This window comes from Siniperca chuatsi, linkage group LG3, assembly GCF_020085105.1.
Source record: "Siniperca chuatsi isolate FFG_IHB_CAS linkage group LG3, ASM2008510v1, whole genome shotgun sequence".
NCBI lineage: Eukaryota > Metazoa > Chordata > Actinopteri > Centrarchiformes > Sinipercidae > Siniperca > Siniperca chuatsi.
The window spans coordinates 22,368,749-22,391,720 of record NC_058044.1 but is presented as its reverse complement, the minus strand read 5'-3'; the positions used below and the strand labels follow the sequence as shown (position 1 = coordinate 22,391,720).

General features: G+C 39.7%; 2 protein-coding genes across 17 annotated transcripts in view; both read left to right on the top strand.

Moving 5' to 3' along the window:
• rbm20 (RNA binding motif protein 20) overlaps positions 1-10,159 on the top strand; it is a 59,779-nt gene extending 49,620 nt beyond the window's left edge. For 6 of the 12 annotated variants that reach the window (XM_044190639.1, XM_044190638.1, XM_044190634.1 and 3 more), the window contains 9 exons: positions 1,563-1,709; positions 2,519-2,650; positions 2,727-2,806; positions 3,036-3,735; positions 3,824-3,910; positions 4,020-4,590; positions 5,554-5,619; positions 6,975-7,096; positions 8,856-10,158. In XM_044190639.1, coding sequence (XP_044046574.1) covers positions 1,563-1,709; positions 2,519-2,650; positions 2,727-2,806; positions 3,036-3,735; positions 3,824-3,910; positions 4,020-4,590; positions 5,554-5,619; positions 6,975-7,096; positions 8,856-8,924 — 1,974 coding nt within the window. In that variant the 3' untranslated portion in view covers positions 8,925-10,158. Of the gene's footprint in view, positions 1-1,562; positions 1,710-2,518; positions 2,651-2,726; positions 2,807-3,035; positions 3,736-3,823; positions 3,911-4,019; positions 4,591-5,553; positions 5,620-6,974; positions 7,097-8,855 lie in introns of all 12 variants that reach the window. The other 6 variants (XM_044190641.1, XM_044190642.1, XM_044190635.1 and 3 more) reach the window with 2 other exon arrangements.
• Positions 10,160-10,575: 416 nt separating this feature from the next.
• Positions 10,576-20,676, top strand: pdcd4b (programmed cell death 4b). Of its 5 annotated transcripts, none has more exons than XM_044190553.1 (13): positions 10,576-10,721; positions 11,185-11,290; positions 11,672-11,989; positions 13,927-14,001; positions 14,143-14,237; positions 14,572-14,685; positions 14,817-15,038; positions 18,027-18,124; positions 18,480-18,594; positions 18,983-19,090; positions 19,461-19,571; positions 19,697-19,836; positions 19,958-20,676. In XM_044190553.1, the coding sequence occupies exons 2-13, from the start codon at positions 11,248-11,250 to the stop codon at positions 20,016-20,018; spliced, it is 1,500 nt and encodes a 499-aa protein (XP_044046488.1). In that variant the 5' UTR covers positions 10,576-10,721; positions 11,185-11,247; the 3' UTR covers positions 20,019-20,676. The 5 variants fall into 5 exon arrangements, with proteins under 5 accessions (XP_044046488.1, XP_044046491.1, XP_044046489.1 ...); XM_044190554.1 differs by having other exon boundaries at positions 10,625-10,736; XM_044190555.1 differs by lacking the exon at positions 10,576-10,721 and adding an exon at positions 10,760-10,778.
• The last annotated feature ends 2,296 nt before the right edge of the window (positions 20,677-22,972 follow it).

The following is a 22,972-nucleotide window of genomic DNA, read 5'->3' as shown; positions in this document are numbered from 1 at the left end:
TCACTGATTCTGCAGCCTCAGATCTTCAGGCAGAGAGTTCCAGAGCTGAGGGGCCTTGACTGCAAAAGCCTGGTCACCTTTAGTCTTGAGACTTTCTAAGGTCTGCTGAATGGGGTATGTAGCTCATCAGAACAGTAAACAGGGTGCATACAATGCATGATGGATGCTAGTCTTCTTCTCCATGTGCCTCTGAACCACAAGATCCAGAATACCTGCTATAGCGGAGCTAGTTCTTTATATTATTTTTGTTAGCTTCTTAGCATGTCTGTTCTCTATATTCTGCTTTGGACAGAGATAGAGGATGAAAAACTTGTGAGTCAAAAGAGGGAAAGTTGGAGGTAAAGACAGATTTGAGGATAAATAGTTTGGCAGGGAGTTGGAACAGAGGGGGGTGTGAAATATTTGCGCTAGGAAAAAGAATGTATGAATAATAAGAAATCTGGGAGACTGTGTTAACATTACCTGCCTTAAAAATAAAGGCTATTTTAAGGCAGATAAATAGATTGTCAGAAATATTGATAATAAAATATCTAAAATCAAAACAGATAAAATTACTTTCACCCTCTCTGTACTGTCTCTCTGCAGCCTACTTACTGCTCATTTTATCCACTCTCCTTTAAGTTAAGAAAGGGGTCAAACAAAGGGATGTTGAGCAATGCAGGCCACTATACTTGGCAGCCTAGAGGGATTTGTGTCAAATGTGTGAAATGTCTGGGGCCAGTCAGCTGACAAGTCTCTAAATCCAAACAAGAAAACTTTGATTATCACTGCTGCACTACTGCCAAGGAACTATTAATAGATGCAATGATGTGGGCTGCATCAGGGAGGGAAAATGACATGACATCCTGTGTGATAGTGTTACATTGATGTTAGACAGACCTCTTTCCTGCAGTATGATTGACTCTGATGTGCTGCACAGATTGTTAAAAATATTACACATTTTTGGTAGTATTCTTTATTGCTGTCAAGCCCACTGTTTGATGACGTCAATATCAATTTAATCTCTGTGTATCCAGTCGAGAGTTACACCTAGCTTCACAGAATTACTGGAAGCAGGGGGGGAACTGCTAGCCTAGCTTTGTCAAAAGTGGAAAGAAAAACTTTGAAACTCCACTTTCGTAGTTACATGTCATCTTGTATATTTACCCATGTAGAAATAGAAAAGGAAACGTTGTGTTTGGAGCAGTTAGCTTAAGCATTGCAACTAGATTCCTTGACCAACACCAGCTGGGTTCAGTGACTACACGCAGCATCTCAGCTGTCCTGTCCTCATTATGGGGTTGGCAGGTTAGTGCACTAAAGTTAACCACGAAACAAAACCAGATGACTACTCCAGTATATACTAGTCATGGTTTTAATGGCATTGTAAGCAGGATGAAGTTATTTTGATTCTGGTTTGGTGCTAGTTTGACTGTTTAAATATTGATATACTGGTATGAAGGTTGTTGACTCAATTCAGCAAGTTGTTTTCAAATGTTCAGTAGATTTTTGCCACTGATCTGTGATATTTAAAACAATATTCACGGTTGCTCAAAGATTGTAATTTTGTTGATTATTTGCAGCCATTCCCACCCAGAAAGGCCACAGCAGGGCGAGTCGTTCACATCTGCAACCTCCCTGAAGGCAGCTGCACAGAGAATGATGTCATCAACCTGGGACTACCCTTTGGCAAAGTCACCAACTATATCCTCATGCGCTCTACCCATCAGGTACAATAACATTATTATTTATCAGTTATTTGTTATTCACGCTTATCAATAAATATTTTCATTTTCATTGACTTTCTTGGTCATTATAAAGGCTTGGCTGACACACAGAGTGACATATATTACATAAGTACAAAAAGATTAAAAAACAATTTTAAAATAAGCACCATATAGCATCCATGGTTACAGTCACTTCTTTATTTTGGCATTTGTGCATGTGTTATCAAAGTAGAGCTGCTTGCCAGCTTTTACAACCAATGGCAGCATCTTTAATTACTACTACTCTAAATCATCTTGTGCGTGTTTGCACAGATTTCTGTCCTGACGAGCTCATAAAAAGGTGTTGATCCTGTGAATATTTCCGCTTGGAAGAAATGTGTCAATATGCAAATCAGCAAATTATCTATATGCATTTTTATGATTATCAACAGCCTTTTTCTGCTGCAGCTGTTATGTGATACCATGTACTTTGTCATAACTTACCGGCTGTTAACCTACCCGTACATGACAGCTAACTCAGGTTCCCAGGTTTCAGTTATCAGAATTTAACTGCAATGTTAATATCACCCCTACCAAATTTAAAGAATTCATACTAAAATCATAGTATTGGTTACAGGGACTAAAGTGACTGTTCTGGTGATTTATTATGGTAATGAAATGTGATACCTTGTGATAATGATTTTCAAAGATTTGCTTGCATCCAGTCTGACATCTGAGATGTGAAATATGTTTGTGCAGATGTCCTGCAAGAAAGACCATGTAACTGTGAGAAGGGGATTATTGTGTACAGCAATTTTCTGTTCTCCCAAAAGGCATTTCTGGAGATGGCGTATGTTGAAGCAGCTCAGGCCATGGTTCAATACTACCAACTTACTCCAGCTATGATTAACAATCAGAAACTTCTTATACGAATGTCTAAGAGGTACAAGGAGCTGCAACTTAAGGTAAGACTGAAGAACAAAGTAAACAGCAAGTTATAAGCTGTGCCAATTACTAAACTTGAATTTCTTTTCTGTATAGAAACCAGGTAAAGATGTTCAATCGATCATCCAGGATATCAGCTCTCAGCGGGAGATGAATGAGATGCAAGAACTTGAACAGTAAGGCAACTTTTCATTCTCCTTTCAGTCTCAAATGCTTGTTTTTGTGTAGCCGAGTTCTTTGAGTCCCTAATCGAGGGAAGCAAAATGCAGGGAGGTGCAAATGTCACTAATGATTATTGCTTAAGTTGAATCAGTGTTTTATTTCTGATCTCAAAAATTACAATACAAAGTACAGCTTCAGAAGATTTCTCCATGTAATCTACCTATCCTCATAATCTACCTCCAGCTACGTGCCAGAGAGAGCACGCTCCCGCAGCCCCATCAGCCGCTCTCTGAGTCCTCATTCCCACAGCCCCAGTTTTACATCATGCAGCTCAGCCCACAGCCCCCAGGGGGCACAATGCAGGGGTCCGGAGAGAGGCAGCAATGGCCTGGGCCCCCGCCAGGGCTCTTGGGATTGGTCATCACACTTAAGAAGGGGTGAGGACGAAAGGGAGAGGGATGACCCATGGAGGAACGGGGGCAGCGCAGATGACGATCGGTCTAATGGACGGGCATCTGACCGTCGGAAGGCTTACCAGAAACCCCTGGATCATATCAGCTTGAGATCTGGAGATGAGCGAGGAGGAGGAGGAGAAGGGATGAGGGGCAACAGAGACTGGCACCCACGAGCCAGCCCTCAAGGCGTGTCCTTTAACTCTTACAGGAACATGGAGGACGACTTCTACATGAAGGAACAAATGTACAAGTCTGACAAGCAACCCAGACCGCCATACCAAAGGCACGATACAAAGCCAAAGCGGAGGGATGGTGGTGACTACCACAGTAGATCGAGGCATTCTGAGTTTGAGATGACCGAGGAGCCACTTCGCAGAACACTAGAAGACAAGAGACAGAGTTCACCAGACAGGGGCAGGAGCAAAAAGACAAGCAGGAGGCACACCACTGCGGAAAAACATGAGAGAGAAAATGCTACTGAAAACACTGTGAGTAACTTTTGTAAATGTACATTATTGTTGTATACCTGCTTTACGTGGCACATCCTTCTAGCTGCTAAGTCATTTATTTTCCCAGGATCGCCAGTCAAAAGAAAAATCTGTGTCACCTCAGCAAAGCAATAAGCCAAAAGAAGCTACTGAGTGTGGTAAAGGCGGAGACACTGTAAGTACGCATTATGATCTTTATTACTCATTCAAACTCCTTCAGGCTCTTATTTAACCCCACCTGTTGTTGGACTATTAACAGCTCTTTGTTTGATCCATTTTCCAAGGTGAAGGAGTGGGAAAGTGGAGCTGACACTGATGAAGAGTGTTGGTATCCTAAGAACATGGAGGAACTGGTCACTGTAGATGAAGTGGGGGGAGAAGATGATTCCATTATTGAGCCAGACCTTCCTGAGCTGGAAAAGTATGCATCCTGCCCAAAAGAGTCTACAGAGAAAGAAGCAGTGGAGGAGCATGCATTACCACCTACCTCCTCCTCCTCGGAGGCACAGGAGACATCTAATGAAAAGTCTAACCAGGAGAAGTTCTGTGAGGATGCTGGAGACCAGGCAGAAACATATGTAGCTGAGAAACCAGGGAATGTTTTAACTGCAACCAGTCCTGAAGACCAGAAACTCAGTCCAGTGGCTCCTGAGCCACCAATCACCAACCTTAGTGACTTCCCCAGTGAGGAGTTCAAGGCTGCACTAGAGGAGACATGTTTAGAGGATAAAATAACCAAAAGCAGGTCATCTGAAGCGCAAATGGAAAATCAAATTTATGTATCGGAGGACAGCGAAACCCTGGAAGTAGGACAGGTCTCGGAAACAATCAATAATGGGGTTCAACGCAAGAAAGGTACTTTTCAAAAGAGAAGTCAAATGTTTGCAGTAGAACCACACGAGATCCAGTTTTCAGTTACATTAAGCATCCTTAAGGAGAGATTTAGATTTTTTCAGGTCTCAATAGGATAGATTAGTCAATTGATCAATTAGTCAATTGTCCCAAAAAAATTGATCTGTGACTATTTTGCTAATCTATTAATCATTTAATTATTAAATTGTGGTCTTTTTAGTACCAAATTCCCTCCTTGTGTTTCCTGGTTGAGCTGTGGTGACGGGACAGTAGGAAAAAGACTAAGCTTGATTTGACTTATTCACACTGCTGAGGCCTCATATTAGCTTCAGATTAGCTTTAACTGAACTTTAGAAAGTATCCTTACACAGAACGAGGACTGTGGATTTTGTCCTTCATCTCTCACATTGAAATCTCTTTAGGAAGGGATCTCTTTTCGGCCACTATGGTCAGGTCAAACAATTATAGCAGTCATAACATACATAGTCACATATAATTGTTGCACAAACATCCTTAGCTTTTCTTTGTAAAATTTGATTTCTTTCCCTATTTTCTCTTCCTTATTACAGTTTACCCTTTGTTGAACGTAAGTCATGATTAGCTGTTAGTTCATCATCAGCTACAAATCAAAGTTAAGCCTGTGGTAATTATTACAACTGTAGAGTATATATATTGCCTGCACGAATGATTGTTGCAAACAGCTTGGTATTTTTTTCTTCAATAAGAAAATAGTTTCAGATATTTCCTGCAAGTATGTTATGTAATGTCCTAAACTTGTGTAAAAAAAAAAAAAAAAAAATATATATATATATATATATATATATATATATATATATATATATATATATATATATATATATATATATATATATATACTGCGTTAAAGTCAATGCGTTGTGGTTAAACGCTACTGTCTACAAAGCATAATTTGTGAGGTTTTCTCACAGTTGATAATGCCTTTTACAGAGATTGAGGCCCCCTCGCCATCTCATGAGCAAGACAAAGCTGTCAGTGAACACAGCATCTCTTTGGGTAAGCATAATACGTTTTATTATCACTCTGATTCTAACTTGAATGTTTTAAAATACACTAAGAATAAATAAAATAATTGAGGATCTCAAATATAGTCCGTATAGTTCACATTTTGTCAGCAAATATCAGGTTATGTAAAAAACCCAGTCCCATAGCCCTTGAACTGGTCTATATTTAATCGTTGTCACAGACACAAGTTCATGGAGTCTTGAGCCTCTGGTCTTAGTCCTAAAGATAAAGTGTTATCATGTACACCATTAATAAGTGCACTGACAACCTGTTGCATTAACACTCTAATTGACTGGAATTGCTTGGCCACTTGCTGACCTATTTCCGTGAGCAGGTTGTGAAATGCACCCCTGAGAGATGAGTATTTATATTATCATTAGGGCTAGAATGACACGGCCAAGCACATGGCCAGTGTTGGGCCTGCTGCATGGAGACTTACATAAGCCCCGGTGCACTGTGACAACAATAGACCACAGTACAGACACAAGACAAGAGTATGGCTATTTCTGTTGTATGGTGTGTGTGTCCAGAGCAAACTGTGTCCATTGATAGCATGGCTGAGACAAAACAGGTTGTTGTTGCTGTTGCCATTTTGTTAATTTTTATTGTCACATTTATCTGGAATGGGAATGCTGACAGCCAGATACATGTTGTTCTTATGTCTAATTTCATGTAATCAAGGGATAATTGTACTGGAATTCATGCAGAGTACACACATAGCTGACTCAGCTCAGATATACTAGGTATTGTTTTGTTTTTTTGTTAAAGGGTATTCATCTTATCTAGAATAGTGTCCCATCCTCTCTAATTCATTCAACATAGAAAATGGTAGTGTTTTCATGGACACTTTTCATGTGCAGTTTACTGACATCCAATCTCATGCTTTCAGTGTTTTGAAGTTAATTTCAGATACAGTACATCTTGCTGTCAAGTTCCTCACTGAATAGAGTTCCCTTTGAATTGTATTTTATATCTGAGTGACATGAAACACAAGGGTGCTGAAGTGAGGGGTGCACCCAGAGAGGTTACATTATTTAGCCTGCCATTGACAGGTCAGGTGTGGTTTAGTTTCTCTGTGTCAGAAGAAAAATGGATTTGAATAAATGAGAATGACAAAAAAATGAATGAGGGGAAAAAAGATAAACAGTAAATGAAAGAAGCTGGATATTTTTACTTTCAAAATTTGGATTCAGTTACAGATTTACAGTTACAGAAGACACAAAGTGCAGCATGTAATCAACCGGATTGCCTCAAGTACTATCACTGTAAACACTTGTGGGGACCCTCATCTGTCAGGTGCTGGTTTGTGGGATTGAATCCTAATTGTTGTGTTCGCTGTCTAATAGGAGTGGAGTTCATTGTGCCAAAGACCGGCTTCTACTGTAAACTCTGTGGACTGTTCTATACAAGTGAGGAGACTGCAAAGACCACTCACTGCCGCAGCACTGTACACTACAGGAACCTACAGGTACACACTGCACACTGGTGACACACCCGTCCTTCAGGTGATGAGAAGGAATAAAATGATAATCTGTAATTAAACATTTCCACATTTTATTCATTCTTTCCTCCCTGAATTATAAGAGCATGCTAACCCTCGCTGAAGTCGACATGTGTATCTGACAGTAAATGCGTTTGCGTGTACTGGATGCACATGTCCGCCTGTGCATTTGCGTTACTCCTTTTATACCTGCCTGCATGCTCCATTGGTCCACAGTCAGTGTGGTCTGGTAGCAAAATTCAGGAGATGACACCACCTGTTGCTGGGTTGACGAGGAATCTCTTCACACTCATGCGTTCAACACATGCATCTTATTTTCATTTTCTTTGCCTTTCTTCTTATGTTTGACTGATCTTTTGAGGAGATTAATCTTACTTTACTAAACCAATCTTTACTTTCTAAACAGGACTGCAAAAAACTGAAAATGTATGACCTGTCTGTTAGTCGACATGAGGATCAAATGAGTGTGAGCGTCAGTAATATACAGTACTGTACCGTATAAGCTCTGCGACTTTTTTACGCACAAAGCAAAAAAAAAAAAGAAAAAAAAAAGCAATTTAAAGACGTCACCTTTGGCTCTGGGAACTTTTGATGGACTTTTTTTTTGTATTTTCTGACGTTTTATAGACTAAACGGTTAATTGAAAAAATAATCAACAGATTAATCAAAAATGAAAAGTCAGATGGGCAAACACAAACTCAGACAAACACAGCAACATATACTGACACATCCTAGCACACACATACACACACACAAACCAACATACACATTGCATGTAAACTTGCAACTGTATTAGATTTCTGATTATTGGCCATTCAGCACCAAGACATCTTGCATTTCTCTCGTCCCCGGCAGCACAGCTGAGGCAAGCCGGAGGAGCAGCGATTCCCTCACATTTGACGGATTACATTCCAAGAGGAAAAAAAGTTTCTAACAGTTGTGCTGTCCGTCAAAGCTCTGCATGAATATGTGTTCTGGTGTTTAATAGTTTTAGATCATTTTTCTGTCCTTTTATTGACCATAGATTTCTGTTCGACTTCACTTACTCATCTATATAGTTTAACTTCAACACTTTTGTTGTTGTGTATTTGTTTCTGCGTTTTAAGAGAAGTACAGTATATATTCATTTACAGATATTTGTTAGATTAATCTTGTTTTAAAATTGGATATATTCAATTTAGTTTCAGTTTAAAATCCAATGCTGCATGAGCTATTGCTTTGCTTTAATTGCTGTAAAAAAAAAAAAAGAGGAAGAAAAAAACACGGCCTTCGAGTGAGCGAGGCTCCCGTTCGCAGATATTTGAGTCAAACTAAATGGATACGGTTTTACCGACATGGCTTTTTGGGGACTAATGCTGATACTTCTCGCACTGAAGCTGGTAATTGCTGATATTATATGTAGATACATAAATCCTTAATTTTACAGATTACTATGTGTCACTTCTTAATTGTTTTTGTGGAAAATCCTTTCAAAAACGCATTTGGACTACTGGTGACTGCAGTTTTCATCACTAACACTTATGATCACTTAGCTGAAAACCATTTTTATCATTTTTGAGTAGCCCTAAAAAATGTTTGGTAAAATCATAAATTACCTCCAGCATGCTGATAGTGGAAAAGACCGGTCAGATGGTTGTTTGACTACAATGCTGATGTTTAACAAGATGCTGCTTTCTCGGCCTGATATATTTTGGATTGTAAATCTTTTCCTTCCGCTCGCCCACAGAAATACCTGTCCCAGCTGGCAGAGGAGAGTCTATCGGGCGCACTTACTGAACCCTCAGCTGCACAGTGACATCAGCTTGACGTCTTATGTCTTGTGCAGCGAGCAGCAAAGGAAAGATTCATGTGTGTGTGCTGTTGGTGCAAGGCTATGGACAACTACAGCATGGATAATGTGACACATGGAAGCTAGAGTATGTGGACGATTGCACTGGTTTTGATACTTGGGGGGGATGGATGCTTGGTTGTCTTGAATGGCACTGACAATCCCAGCCATAGACGGTCTCAATTTTGTACATGTGTAATGTATAGTGAGGCTACAATATTTAATTGGAATTTTTTTGGTTCATCGATTTTCTTACAGTTTATATCATTGGATTGTGTGTGATAAAATGTTTTTTTTTTTTTTTGGAAGGGAAATGTATTTGCAATGATGTCTAATTACTGAGAAGACAAGCTATTACAGCGTGGGCGCATGTTAGTCCATTTGCTGAGTTTAAATACATTATACTCGTCCTATCAATAATGATACATTTACAGCTGCAAAATGACTTGAAATATGTGCCAAGAAATATTTTACTCAGTTAATAAACTGAGGCAGATTCTCAGGTTTGTTGTATTTGTTGAACAGTTTTCAATGTACAGCTCAGTACACAACATTTACACTTTTGTTTATATCTGGGGCTTTAAAGGCTCTTGCTGTTTTTTTCACATTTTGCCAGTTTGTTCACTACAGTATCTGTCTGTCAGGTAAAATTGTACATAATTTGGATTGATAATGATGCAGCTATGCAAAAGATCTTTATTTTCTTTCTTTTTTAATGTTGAATTTAATTCATAAAACAATCCCCGGTCACATTTGCCAACATTATGTAATGCCTTAAATATTGAAGACCTTACACTGGACCATGTGTTTTAATTTATCAGAGTTAAACATGCAATGTTTCATGTTACAGTGATTTGATCAAAGGGTTATCAAGCCAGAATTTGTTTTTGTATACTGTGAATGCTGATCCTTTGACATCAATGATAGTGTTTTTTTTGACAAACTTTTCATATGATTTTTGATGCAATAAAACTTGAATAAACAACGTGTTTCAACTGATATTTTTGCTTTGTTTCTCAAATTAACATTGTGTAGAGTCTAACATATTGTTTATGCTATGTGGTATAATGGTAATACAGTCATGAACACCCCCACTGACAGGGTACAGTACACCATCCATCCATACATTTTCTACACCAGCTTATGGTCGGACTTGAGTGGGAGTGTTGTAGAAGAGCTCCCCCAAGCGTTGAGGCAAGAAACACATCTGGGTGCTGAAACTAAATGTGTAATGTTACATCTAAATAGATGTGTAAAAATCAGTTTAGATATTTTTGTTTGCTTGAACATTAAACATTGATCTGGTCCAAAATTATTGTCCTTTTTATTACATTTTTTACTGTCATACATTTTAACTGTCTGCTTACTCACACAGTAGGTTTACACAACATAATAACTGTTCAGGATGGTGAACATGCTTTGGCCAAAGGAACAAATTCTGATTATTTAGACAGAGTCAAACAATCATCATCACCATTGACGAACCAGAGTGTTGTAGCTGTGATACACAGGCAATCTCCCAAAATAGAAAGCGCTGTTCCACAGTACCACAGATAGTGGGCAGCGCATTATAGTACACACAGACTCCACAGAACGTGCGAGAAGAAAATCCCATGTTGCATTTTCATTGGTGCTTTGTTTTAAAACCCCACATACCTCCAGCCAATCAGATAAGGAAAACACAGGCCTACGTGCCTGCGTTGCTGGGTAGATCAAACAAAAACAGTGTTTGTGTCAGAGTTTGAAGCTTGGACACAGCAGACGGTCAGTGATTTTATTGTGAGTTATTTAATCGACAAAGCCATGGAGCATATTTCACATGTCAGTGTTGGGAAGGACTCATCGATTTTATCGATGTAGCTAAAATATGTAGCACCGAGCTAGCGGACTGTGCAGTTAGATTTGATCTTTTATTGACGTTGGGCTTCAATAACAGATAAATGGCGAGTCAGCGATGTATAAGAAGGGCTTAACAAACTGTAAACTGCAGATATAGATGTTGTGTTGGCGTTGTAATCGTTTTATATGTGCAGTTAGGTACTCTGGAGTTTGGTACTTTGACGCAGCTCTTTCCTTTGGCAGTGAACATTCAAGCTAATGTAACGTTAGCCATTGTTTATCAACAGTGACTTTGAATGAATAGGGGGAGGGGAGGCTGTTGCGTTACAGCATGTCTGGGCTTGTTATTAACGCATGTCTGCATATAACATTTCTGTTTCCTTTGCAGGTATCATTAGAAATTTAATTTGCACGCTGTTTTGCTGCAAAATCTCTTTTTCTATTTTAAAACATGGCAACTGACTGCGAGGCCTGGCTGAACGCAAACCCCGTTGGTAAGTGTGAGCCAGTCATAGCAGTTTAAATGATCATTCAGCTGTATCTGATGTGGTGCACTGGGACTTTTTCATGCGGAAGTGGTTGATTATGTATTTTCTTGCACTGGCTGTAGATTTAGTGATGTTGAATTTGGCATTGATTTAATTCTGCTACTCATCCTCCATTTGCTGGGTGACTGCAGATAGAAATTAGTAGAAATTATAGTATATTTCAGTCTGATTTAAGGTATCTTTTACTGAGTTTACTGTATTTGCACAAAGAAAAATGTATGTATCAGCCCCAGTCTTCCTGATCTGTTCTGCACATAAAGCCTACTGACTCATAGTTTGTCAACTTAAACATCAACTCTTCCCCCATTTTCCCCCATAATCCAACAGAGGCGGAGGACCTGAGTGACTCCTTTGTGTCTGGAGATGAAGACAATGGAAGATTGGTCATCTCCAACAAACATATCAACAATGAGATCAACGGCAACTGGCTATCCTCATCTAGCAACAGCATCCATGAAGCACGCCTCAAGGCGAAGGCCAAGAGGCGGCTGAGAAAGAACTCTTCCAAGGACTCTGGCAGGGGGGACTCTCTCAGTGACAACGGGGATGTGGTCAAGGGAACCTTGGTGGCACCCACCAGCCCCAAGAGCAAGCTGTTGGACAGAAAGTCCCGATTGGGAAAGGGCAGAGGTCTGCCAAAGAAAGGTAAGATTTAACATTTTAATAAATGAAGAAGTCAGTCCAGTTTTTTGTTGTTGTTGTTGTTGTTGTTTTTGTTAAAAAATATGACCATATGATAATGTTATGTTATCATGTAACATTGTGATACCAAAGAGATCAAATGTCTCAGTTTGTCTCATTTTCAAAGGATAACCTTTTTCTGGTCGTTACCACAGGCGAGTAAAAGTTAATCAAAGAGCCACTGGTGTTTCAGTGCCCAGTGCTACAAAGGGAAGGCCCTTATTACTGTGTGACCTACTTTTGTCCTCACCTGGGAAGTGTCCATCTAGGAGCCGTAAACCAATTAGCATGTACACAAATGGCTAGGTGATCTTAAGCAGGTCTCACCCATTTAAAAGCACCCTTTTCTTTTGTTGCCATCTGCTAAGGCAAGCTTCTCTGGAAATGTCCATTAGCGGTTAAATAATAAGCAACAGTTGTGTATAGTGTACTAGTACTGTAATATTCTATCAATGCATAGGTGAATATGTCACCTTTTCAACTGCCATGAGTGTCTACAGAGACAGCTGGCCATTATTTTAAGGGAAATTAAGTGTAAAGTTACTTTTATAAGGTTTATGGAGCCTTTGTTTGATTTGCTGTCTGGTTTTGTGTCGCTGAAGTGTGATGATCTTGTGTGCCAGGGCACAGTGCACAGGCACATATATAGGCTTTCTTATTGTGTGTGTGACCCTACTGATAACAGCTTTAGGCATTCAGCTGAAAGTGTTGCATACTGGTAATTCCTTATCCAATTTATATCTAACCAAAGAAGATAGCTCCTCTGACGTGCCTTCTCCTTGCCCCTAACTGTACTTTACGAGTAACACTGACACATCACAAATGTATAAGTAGATCAGAATTTAGCAAGTGTCAACATCTTCTGATAGTCCAGCTGTGTCTCACTGCAGGTCCTCATTCAGTGATGCAAGCATGTAATGCCTACGTACATGTCCCAGCAGACTGCCGTACAGTTTAGTCACTTTGTTCTTCCCATGGGCAGTGGAAGTATGGTTTCTCCTGATACTACGTCTGTCCGTTGTTCTGGTTACATAACAGAACTGCCACACCAGTGGAGCCCTGTTATTTGAGCTCCCCTGCATTAAAAGTTCATGCATTGTAGTTTTGAAAGACAAATGCATACACAATGTTTTCACGCCGAAGTGGGATGGGTTCCCATGTCATTTGCCACAAACTGGGTGCGGCTAACAGAGGTTTCAAAGCATGTCACAAAGGCTGCTTTGTATTGGGCTTCTTAAGCTGTCTGCAGTCTGGTAGTGCTGACATCAGACCTCAGTGTTTGTGTAATACATACAGTTCCTCCCCAAGAAGAGGGATTATACAGCATGTTTGGTCCTTGGGTTAAAAGATGTAGCATGGGAATTGGTACAGATTACACACACAGGTAATGATCCATATAACAATAGTAACATAAATATAACAACCATAGTATTATTTTTTTGGACCACTGGACAAGAACTTCCTGAAGTCTAACTCATGCTGTGAGCTACAGCTGAGAGATGTGCTGTGTGAGATAAGGAAGTCCGACACATGTTTGTGGGTGTTTGTGAGCATCACCGGTTAAAATCTGTTGTTGTTCTGAGTAAAACACTGAGCACCTGACTGCACACTGAATGTAAAGGCCTACTGGTTTACCTTTTATAAGAATGCCTCTCACATGCCTCTTAATGAGTGAATTCTGAAAATCTGTCTGGAACTACTTCCATTTTATAGTGGGTGTTTGACCCTAAATTGCTCATAAGATTTTATTTGGCAAATATTACAAAAACACTTGAGATTTAAGATGTTTCGCTGCTATAGGTCAGCATCACCTTTCTGTTTCTGTGTCTCAATATTTTGATATGACACCACGCTCTGTAACCCTCACCACCCCATCTTCATAATTTGTCTTTTTTGAAAAGGGTTTGACATCATGTTAAGAGACCCTCATGCACTCAAAAGCTGCCACTTTTGTTACAAAACAACTCATGTTTCAGGTAACCAAGATATGTGTGCCGCTAAATCTTTTGAAAATTAAATGAATGAAAATTCAAAACATTTTTTTAGCATGTTTCTATGACATGAGTGACCGTGATGTTGTCAGATATCATGTCTAAACATTGTCACTTTGTCCACAGGTGGGGCTGGAGGGAAAGGTGTGTGGGGCCGATCTGGTGAAGTTTATGAAAAGGAGGAGGTAGATGAGAAAGACCCCAACTATGATGAAGCTCAGGTACTGACTGTGGTGTTGATATTGTACATCTTCATTATACACAAGTGTTTGGAATAGCTTGATCACTTGTAATATCTAATGCAATCCAACACACAGCAACTTTTCTCATGTTGAGCTTATAATGTGTAATTTTGTTGAGACTTTGTTGTGAGATAGTCATTTTTGAAGGTGTTAGTTTGTGATGTTGCTGCACTAAATTGCATAACATTGTAAGTTGTTTTTTTCCCATTATTTGTCGGTGGATAAAATAACAGATATCTTATTGATCTGTCATGTGAATACCAAAAACTCTACAAGTGAGTCATTTACCGTACATGTGATTGTGGTTTCACAGGAAAACTGTGTGTATGAGACTGTGGTTCCCCCGCTGGATGAGGGGAACTTTGAGAAGACAGTCATCCCCATAGTGCAAGAGTACTTTGAACATGGAGACACGAATGAAGTAGCGGTAAGTGTGCAGGAAACAACCTGCGTAACGGAAGCAGAAATCTACATAGAATTTTATCCTCTGCAAAGAGCTCTAAAAATAACAAGACATAAACACAACCAAGCCAAGTCAACGTCTCTCTCCTCATCCAGGAGCTGCTTGAAGGACTGAACCTGGGACCCATGCGGAGTGAGGTGCCCTCGCTGGCTGTGTCGCTGGCCCTGGAGGCCAAAACCAGCCACCGGGAGCTCACCTCCAGGCTGCTGGCTGACCTGTGTGGGCCTGTTCTGTCCCGCAGCGACATGGAAAAGTCCTTCGACAAACTGCTTCGAGAGCTGCCCGAACTGGTCCTGGATACACCAGGAGCCCCGCAGGTGAGTCTCCTGAGATAAGTGTGTGTACACCTGTATCTCAAGTAGTGACTTATCGTGTGTGTGTGTGTGTGTGTGTGTGTGTGTGTGTGTGTGTTATGGTGCTGCATATAAATCTTAAAATTAACTTAAATTTTAGTGAATTAAGGATGAGTATTTATTTAAAAATCCAAACTATGATACTGAATGAAACAACTACTGCTCAGGTTTGTTAGAGGATAGTGGTCACTTGTCATATTTAATGCAAACAATAAAGCAAACCCCTGGAGCTACAGTAAGTCCACGTCATATATATTTTTCCCATTTATTTTTAGGATATTTTAATGTTAAACACACAAGACTCGTCAGCCTCGTGTATGCTTTCTGTTTGAGTTTTTATACAGTCTGTGGTGGAGCACAGACTTTTCAGCCTGCACAGACATGAGATCTTTGGCCATTGTCTGTGCTTGCAAAATGCAAGCTCAGCGAAGCACGCTCAAAGGGTCATTGGCTGTCCATCCCCCAACTCCACTACTTTCACTGTCTCATTTGGGCTCACTAGTCATTTCTGTCCCACTCTCAGTTCTCTGTGGGTTTAAAGGGGCATTACGACTTTGCCCTGCCCCCACCTCCTTTCCTCTACCCCTGTCACCTTCTCTTTCTCAAGCCCCTTTTACACAGCCTTGCCGTTCTGTTAAAACGTATGAACGTGGAATTGGGGGGGGGGGGCATTGTCGTTCCGCGTCTGAGCCGGCAGCGGAGGTAGTAACAGAGCCAAATCGATGTCTGTGTAAATGGGGGAGCCAGCAGGATGGGTTACACACACTGACGGCGACGCTGTTGTGTTACATGTCACGCCTCTTTTGCTCCCGGATCACCAGCATGTTATCAAGCAAATCACACACTGGGTCAGCATTATGCCGCTATTGTTTGGTTCAGTGTAAAAAAGCAAAGCCAGAGTAACGGCGGCTCTTCTTTACACCACTATTGCAGGATCATTGTTTAAAAAGGGCTTCAGTTTCTCTCTCTCTCTCTCTCTCTCTCTCTCTCGCACACAGTGCACACTCTTCTCTTTCTCCTCATGTGCCTGCCTGTCTAGGCACACCCATGGGTCAAATGAGACGTAGCCTCTCATCTGAAAAGGAACAATGATCAGTGATGAGTGCAGGCTTTGTGGAGGCCAGAAGAGCAAAGCCAGCTCTTTAGTTTCCCTAAATCATGTGCTCACACTACTGTAAACAAAACACACACACACACACACACGTGCCGCTGTCAGTCTGTAATGTTAGTGTTTTAGAGCTGGGTATTGCCACGGATTTCCTGAATCGATTCGATTCAGTATCAATTCGGTTAGGGATATTTTAGTAACAATACCAATTTTGCTTGGATATGAAAGAGATTCTCAGAGAACTAATGTTGTAAATTGTACAAGGAACCCTCTAACCTGGTGCATTAAAAATATACATTTTTACATTAAGAATTGGCCCTTTAAATCACCTATAACAGAGCTGATATTTCCACTCAGACGCCCCAGTGTTTCCCCAACCATTACATTATAAATAAATATATAAATATTAAGAAAAAAACTCGACATTTAAGGTTGAAATAATGTCCCTTAATCATCAACTACTGCATTTCCAAATGTGCTGCTGTTATTTCCGCGTTAAAAGAAAAAAGATAGATTGTTAGAAAGATTAGACATAGATTGTTTGACTGCTCAGTCAGTCAGGTGATCTCGGGAAACTGTACACATGAATGGCAGATTTTCCCTCAACTCAAAAAACCTCCGTGATACATGTCAGTTAGCATAATATGTTGTAGAATTTTAGTGTTATTTAGTGCTTTAATACTGTGTGGTTATGTATCAACATTTATACACACTGTTTGTGAACTTCCTTTGTCTTACGTTCGGTGTATCTGTGCTGTTTTTAGCTCAGAGAAAGAGTTCAAGCTAGCAGCACAACACCTGAAAGCAGCCAAATCTGTAAAGTTTCCCCAAGTATTCCAGTATTGCACCCTTGGTACGCCTTCCGATCCGCGGAGCCCAACTCACTGCACTTCATGGCCGGAGAAAGCTTCTCCTGGAGAGGAGCAACTAACACTGGTGGCTGGGGTCCCGCTGCAGCTTAGGGGAAACAGGCTACATCCCAGCTAAAAAATACGAGTAAACATCACTTTCTGACCTGGGTGTTTTGTTCCTCTTTTTAAATACCTAGCTAATGCCAATCAGCTTGTCATAGAAACAAAACCCACGTGCAGCGTATTTGTCTCTCACCACACAAGCGCTTCACTCCAGCGCTTCTCTGCTGTATGCTGTATGGACACAAGCCCTAACAGGATTAAAGCTTCACGCATCCACGGGAAAAGGCATATATTAAAAGATTGATCTCGGATTTTATGAATCGATATCGGATCATTTAAATGAAGATCGATTTGAATATCGCATCTATTTTTTTTTTTTTTCCCAGCCCTCTAGTGTTTTTGTCGGGCCTCCAGTTCTTCAAAGTGGAAGACTTTTGTAATTAATGTGTTACAGCATTGTTGCAGGTCTTTGCTAATTCACCTGATTTTTACAGCAGATATTTAACACTTGTTTATTTCACTTAAAAATATAACTTAGCATTATTGATTTTTAAATATGCCTTTGGCCTGTCCTTTTCTACGTAAAAAACACGTTTCCCAGATCAAAAAAAAAATTAAACAAAAAATAGTGAGCCATACATATACTAGTGACTTTCTGAACAAATGTTCATTCCTCACTGCATTCTTGAAATGTCCCTGCAGAAAAAAGTGAGGTGTTTTGAATGTCAATAATTCGTGAACACGAGGCCCTTGACTTTTGGCTAGTCTACATCTCTCACCTTCTGACTTCCTTACATTAAACGAGGGGGCTTTATGATGCATAGACGGAATAACAGTTCCAAGAATCAAGTTTCTATCAAACTGTGCAATGTTCTATGTAATTTATTTTGGTTTGTTTATATTTCCCCTTCTTTTGTGTTCATTTTCCAGTTGGTGGGACAATTCATTGCACGTGCGGTTAGCGACCAGATATTGTCCAGGAGCTACATCGAGGGCTACAAAGGCAGAGTTGACTGTGAATACACAAGGTATGTGATTGTTGGCCGTGATTTTAGTTTCCTGTTTTATGCTATTATAATGAAAATCTTTAGAGATTATGTCTAGGGTTTGCAAGTCAGATTATAGTGACTGCTAAATATAAAAGGGCATTCAGTCCATAATATCCTACAGAAGCTTTCTTGTATGTATATAATAGTAATTTCATTAAATATAGCATTAAGTACAACAATGTGATTTACAAAGGTTCCTCTAACATTACATTTACCTTTGGTAAAGGGGCTCTGGGTCTAGAGGAGAAGGGACAGTAATGAATGTAGGGATGAAAGTTAGTGTTGCAGTGTGACAACATTGCCCCACAAACCTTGGCTGTTTTTTATCTTCCAGGGCAGCACTAGACCGGGCAACAGTGCTGCTGAAGATGAGTATGGGTGGCTTACGCATTGACAACCAGTGGGGGACAGGCGGGGGCCAGAGACCGGTCACACAGCTCATCAAAGAGGTAAATTACACAAAGCAGACTTGAGAAGACAGCGGCAGTAGACCTGTTCTTTGTAAGCAATAGTCTAGTATCATCTGTTTATTCTTTTTGGGGTTTTTTTCATTTCACCTTTTCCAAACAAAATTCAGTAGAAGCATTTTTTTCCCAGACAAGAAAGAAAATTTGGTGGCTGGGAAAATAAACATAGTACACAGGTGAAAAGCTGTGTCATTAATTCAACAAAACTCTTAACTGAACCAATGATTTCTGTGCAAACACTGCTCTAACTTTCATCAATGCAGCGCCTCTTGAGGAAAACAGTTTATGTTAATACTATATAAATGATATAATTAAAACTGTTAGTAATAATAGATTAATAATTTTCATTTCCTATTCTCTGTCCTGTCAGGTGAACCTGCTGCTGAAGGAGTACATCCTGTCTGGAGACTGCAAGGAGGCTGAGAGATGCCTGAAAGATCTGGAAGTTCCCCATTTCCACCACGAGATTGTCTATGAGGTAAATCTTTTGCTTTAGTTTGAAGCAGAACAGCCCAGTCTTTCCTTAAATCATCACAAAAGCAGGCGTGTCAGAGGCCAAACAGGAGAAAAAAACTCCAGAGAAACTGAGACAGAAATGTTTATTCTGTATCTGAACAGTATTGTGTGGGCAGATGATCCTCATCTGATCATCATTTAAAACATTTCATCTTAGTTTGAAGTTTGAATTTTTTTATTTTGAACCCCTGTTGAGTGTAAACACCTCCTGGTCTTAACTAAAATATGTAAATGAAATAACTGTTTTGTACTGCAGTAAGTGCTTCTAGTAGACAGTAGCACAGGTTTTGAGTATTAATAGAAGGCTGAATATTTCTGCTATTTTCCCTCAGGCAATAGTGATGGTGCTGGAGTCCAAAGGAGAGAAAACATTCAAAATGGTTCTGCAGCTACTGAAGTCTCTCTCTGCGTCCTCGGTCATCACTGTGGACCAAATGAGAAGGGTAAGGTGCCACCTGGTGTTTGAATTATGCACTGCACATAATTTTTTTCACCAAGCACCAGCTTATTTGTTTGCTAGCCTTATGAGATGCTGTTTTATATGCAGTGTGTTATTTTTCCTTCATAGGGCTATGAAAGAGTTTATATGGATATTGCTGAAATCAACATTGATGTCCCTCGAGCATACTTCATCCTGGAGCAGTTTGTTGATAAGAGCTTTAGTATGGGAATCATTGATGTAAAGTTAAGAGATCTTTGTCCCTGTCGGTAAGAGCACACTTCTAGTAGTTGACTACATGAGCACCTTACGCTCATATCTGAAGGGAGATGTGTTTCCCTGTTTTTTGTTTGTTATTATGGCTTGTTAATGTATTCTGTCTCTTTTCAGGGGCCGGAAGAGATTTGTCAGCGAGGGAGATGGTGGCGTTGTCAAACTTGAAAGCTACTGAGGAGCCCTTTTCATGTGCCAGATTTCTTGAAAAGAAGAGGATAAAGCTACTTTTTTTACTTTCATATTTTTCAAAATAGCTGGATACAATTTTCCCCTTTCTAACAGTCAAAAGAATGTACATTTCTGAAGTTGAGGTGGGGTAAAAAAAACAAAAACAAACTAAAAATGCACTTTCGATTGAAACTCAAGTATCACGTTCTCCAAAGTGTTTCAATATAAATATTTGCATAAGCTAACCCTTAAAGTGCCACACCCCTCAGTGTCAGTCATTCCATGTTGTTTTGTACAGTATTTTCTTGATTTTACTGCCACTCCTTTTGTGTTTTCTTGAAAGCAGTGTTTGTACAGAGATGACTGGTTTTGTGTCAAGAGCTTTATAAAGGGGTATTAAAAAAAGTTGGTTAAACACAATACTGGCTCCCTAACTAGCTGCTGTTTCTATGCTGTGCTTGACTTTTTTTCTTTTTACCCTTAAAATTACACAAAGATGTCATTATTGACGGTATCAAGACATGAGTACAGTGCAAAAACAAATACCAGTCGGGTAACTTCACAAAATGGTGTTTAGAGTGTTTATTTTTATATCTGGGGAATACTGGTGTGTGAAATGTACCATGTATTGCTCCTTGTTTGTTCATTAAATCACTATTAAATAATCCAAGACTGTTTTTGTGAATGTCACAATAGTAACACACAGTACTAACTACATGTTAAAATTTAACTCTTTGACCTGACACATTAATTGCTGTGCCCTACAGTCACTCAAAAATTAAGCTGTTAACTGCCATTTTTGTGTGTGTATTAATGCCAAATTACAGATGTAATACTACAAATAGAAAGTCTGGAGAAGTACACATCTTAGTAGCCAACCACACTGGAGCAACCATAGATATAGTCCTTACCAATGACATGTAGTAGATCATTTGTCAATGACTAGTTAACAGCAAGACTTTTGAGTTTAAGAGTGGTTCAGCTCAGGTGACTCCTCTCCCACCGCTTCCTTAGCTTATCTTCTCTACAAAGCTTAACATCAGTAACTCTGACATTACACCTCACTGTCCATACAAATACTTATTCTACCAGTGCAAGTTTATGCCATCCATCTAAAGGAATTTTCTGCCAATTTGACTATTCCTGCTGTTGTGACTCCACCGTTAGACATCTATTGCAACTGCTCCTTCATTGCCAGTTCCTGCTGTTTGACAGCCTCTTGAGCCTCCATCTGCATCTTCTCCAGTTTCTCTAGGGTGACTGATTTGAGTGGGAGTAGCTTTGGCTTACACAGAACCATGGTAGGGACGTCTTCCATGGAAAGTTGCCCTGCGGATGTTGCCAAAAGAGAAAAAAAACAAACAAACAAACAAAAAAAAAAATCACTCAACTCCAACTATATTCTAACATTTCATCAGCTAATCCTTGCTTAAATGCAAAGCTAATGACACTAAATCCCCGAGCACAGTAGCAGTGAGAAATGTTCTACCTACAATTATACTTTTAAATAAAGTACCACAACTGTGAGAGCAGCGCTGCCAAGCAGGTCTGCTAGTCATTCTAGTAGCAGGCCTCTAATAGGGGTAAATGTTATATTGGTAAGCTTGTTATATCTGTAGGCTCTCAGTTGTGACTCATTATGCAATTGCTAGCCAATGTTTTTAATTTCTGTTTGACTTATGGTCAGTTTTTACCAATCACTTTCACTGCATAAAACATCTGGACATTTTACACATCTGGTGCTCTGCCCCTGAACAGCTTGTTCACATTAGAAAGCATTACATTTTTAACACCAGAGATATACTATGTTATCCAGCTATGGTACAGACCCAAATGATATAACTGTTTGTACAGCAACAATGTCAATGGTGTTGAGCTGTAAAAGAGACTGTAAAGAGGGAGCACACAGCACAGAGCACCCACTGACTAATTTTGCAAGCTTTTGCAAATTTCTAAACAGTTCACATGTTGTATTGAGCTCCACAAACAGTCTTTTGTTTGTAACTACTGCTGTCCAAATAGCTGACTGCTGTGGTACAAACCTTGTTTAGGCAGAACTTCTCTGAATATTGACTTGACTTCTGGCATTGTGTCTTCTGAGTGCTCGCTGAAAGGTAAACATATTAGTTTATTACATACAACATATTTATCTGACATAGATTCATGAAACCAAAGTATTATTAGCAGTTGTACTTAAGTTTTAGGTTTAGGTTTTCAGCCAGGTGACATCAGTTAGTTACATGTCAGTATACTATAGATCAACAACAGTACCATCAGTAACTCAGACGCAATTAACACCAGATCATCCTAAAGGAAAAATATTTCAGCATCAGTGCTGTCTTGTGGTATATATGTAAAATTTAGCTGTTGCAATATGTTGAATGTGCACATTTCTATTCTATACGGCCTCAATTTCAACAAGATGGTTTTGATGGCGTTAATGTTAATCGGTTAATGTCCTAATATATTTCCATGAACTTTAAAGCAAAGTGACAGACTGAGTAGCTTGGCTAATTTAAAGATTGGGAGTAAAATTCGGAACCCGTTTTTCATAATAGCTAGAGTTGGCTCGCTAGCTAGGTTTAGCATGTAACTAAACGGCACAGCACAGACCCAGCTAAAGTAATGGTAGTTTTCTTTTAGCGAACTACCTCTACTGCTGACAATACACTACTTTATATTTCCATTGGGCGAACACGTTAAATCAAAACCATTGTTTATAAAAATTAATTGTTGATAATCCCACCTTTAGCGCCAGGAAAAGATTACAGCGATTGTCAAGACAACGCTTCCGCGAGAATCATGTGACCTTCTTCTTTTCTTCTTCGCTTTATTTCTCAGGCTGCGCATTACTGACATCTACAGGCGAACAACAACTCAAAATCATGACTATAATGTTTAGTTTTTCCACTGTTAATTTGTTTCTTTTTGCTGTATTTGTAGTCTCCTTGTGGGATTTTA

What these genes read in the sequence shown, in the direction of transcription:
- pdcd4b (XM_044190553.1), top strand. Translation starts at nt 11,248, where the DNA reads ATGGCAACTGACTGCGAGGCCTGGCTGAACGCAAACCCCGTTG. An exon ending in CAAAACAACTCATGTTTCAG is followed by an intron (nt 14,002 to 14,142) that starts GTAACCAAGATA and finishes CTTTGTCCACAG; the next exon opens with GTGGGGCTGGAGGGAAAGGT. An exon ending in CCAACTATGATGAAGCTCAG is followed by an intron (nt 14,238 to 14,571) that starts GTACTGACTGTG and finishes GTGGTTTCACAG; the next exon opens with GAAAACTGTGTGTATGAGAC.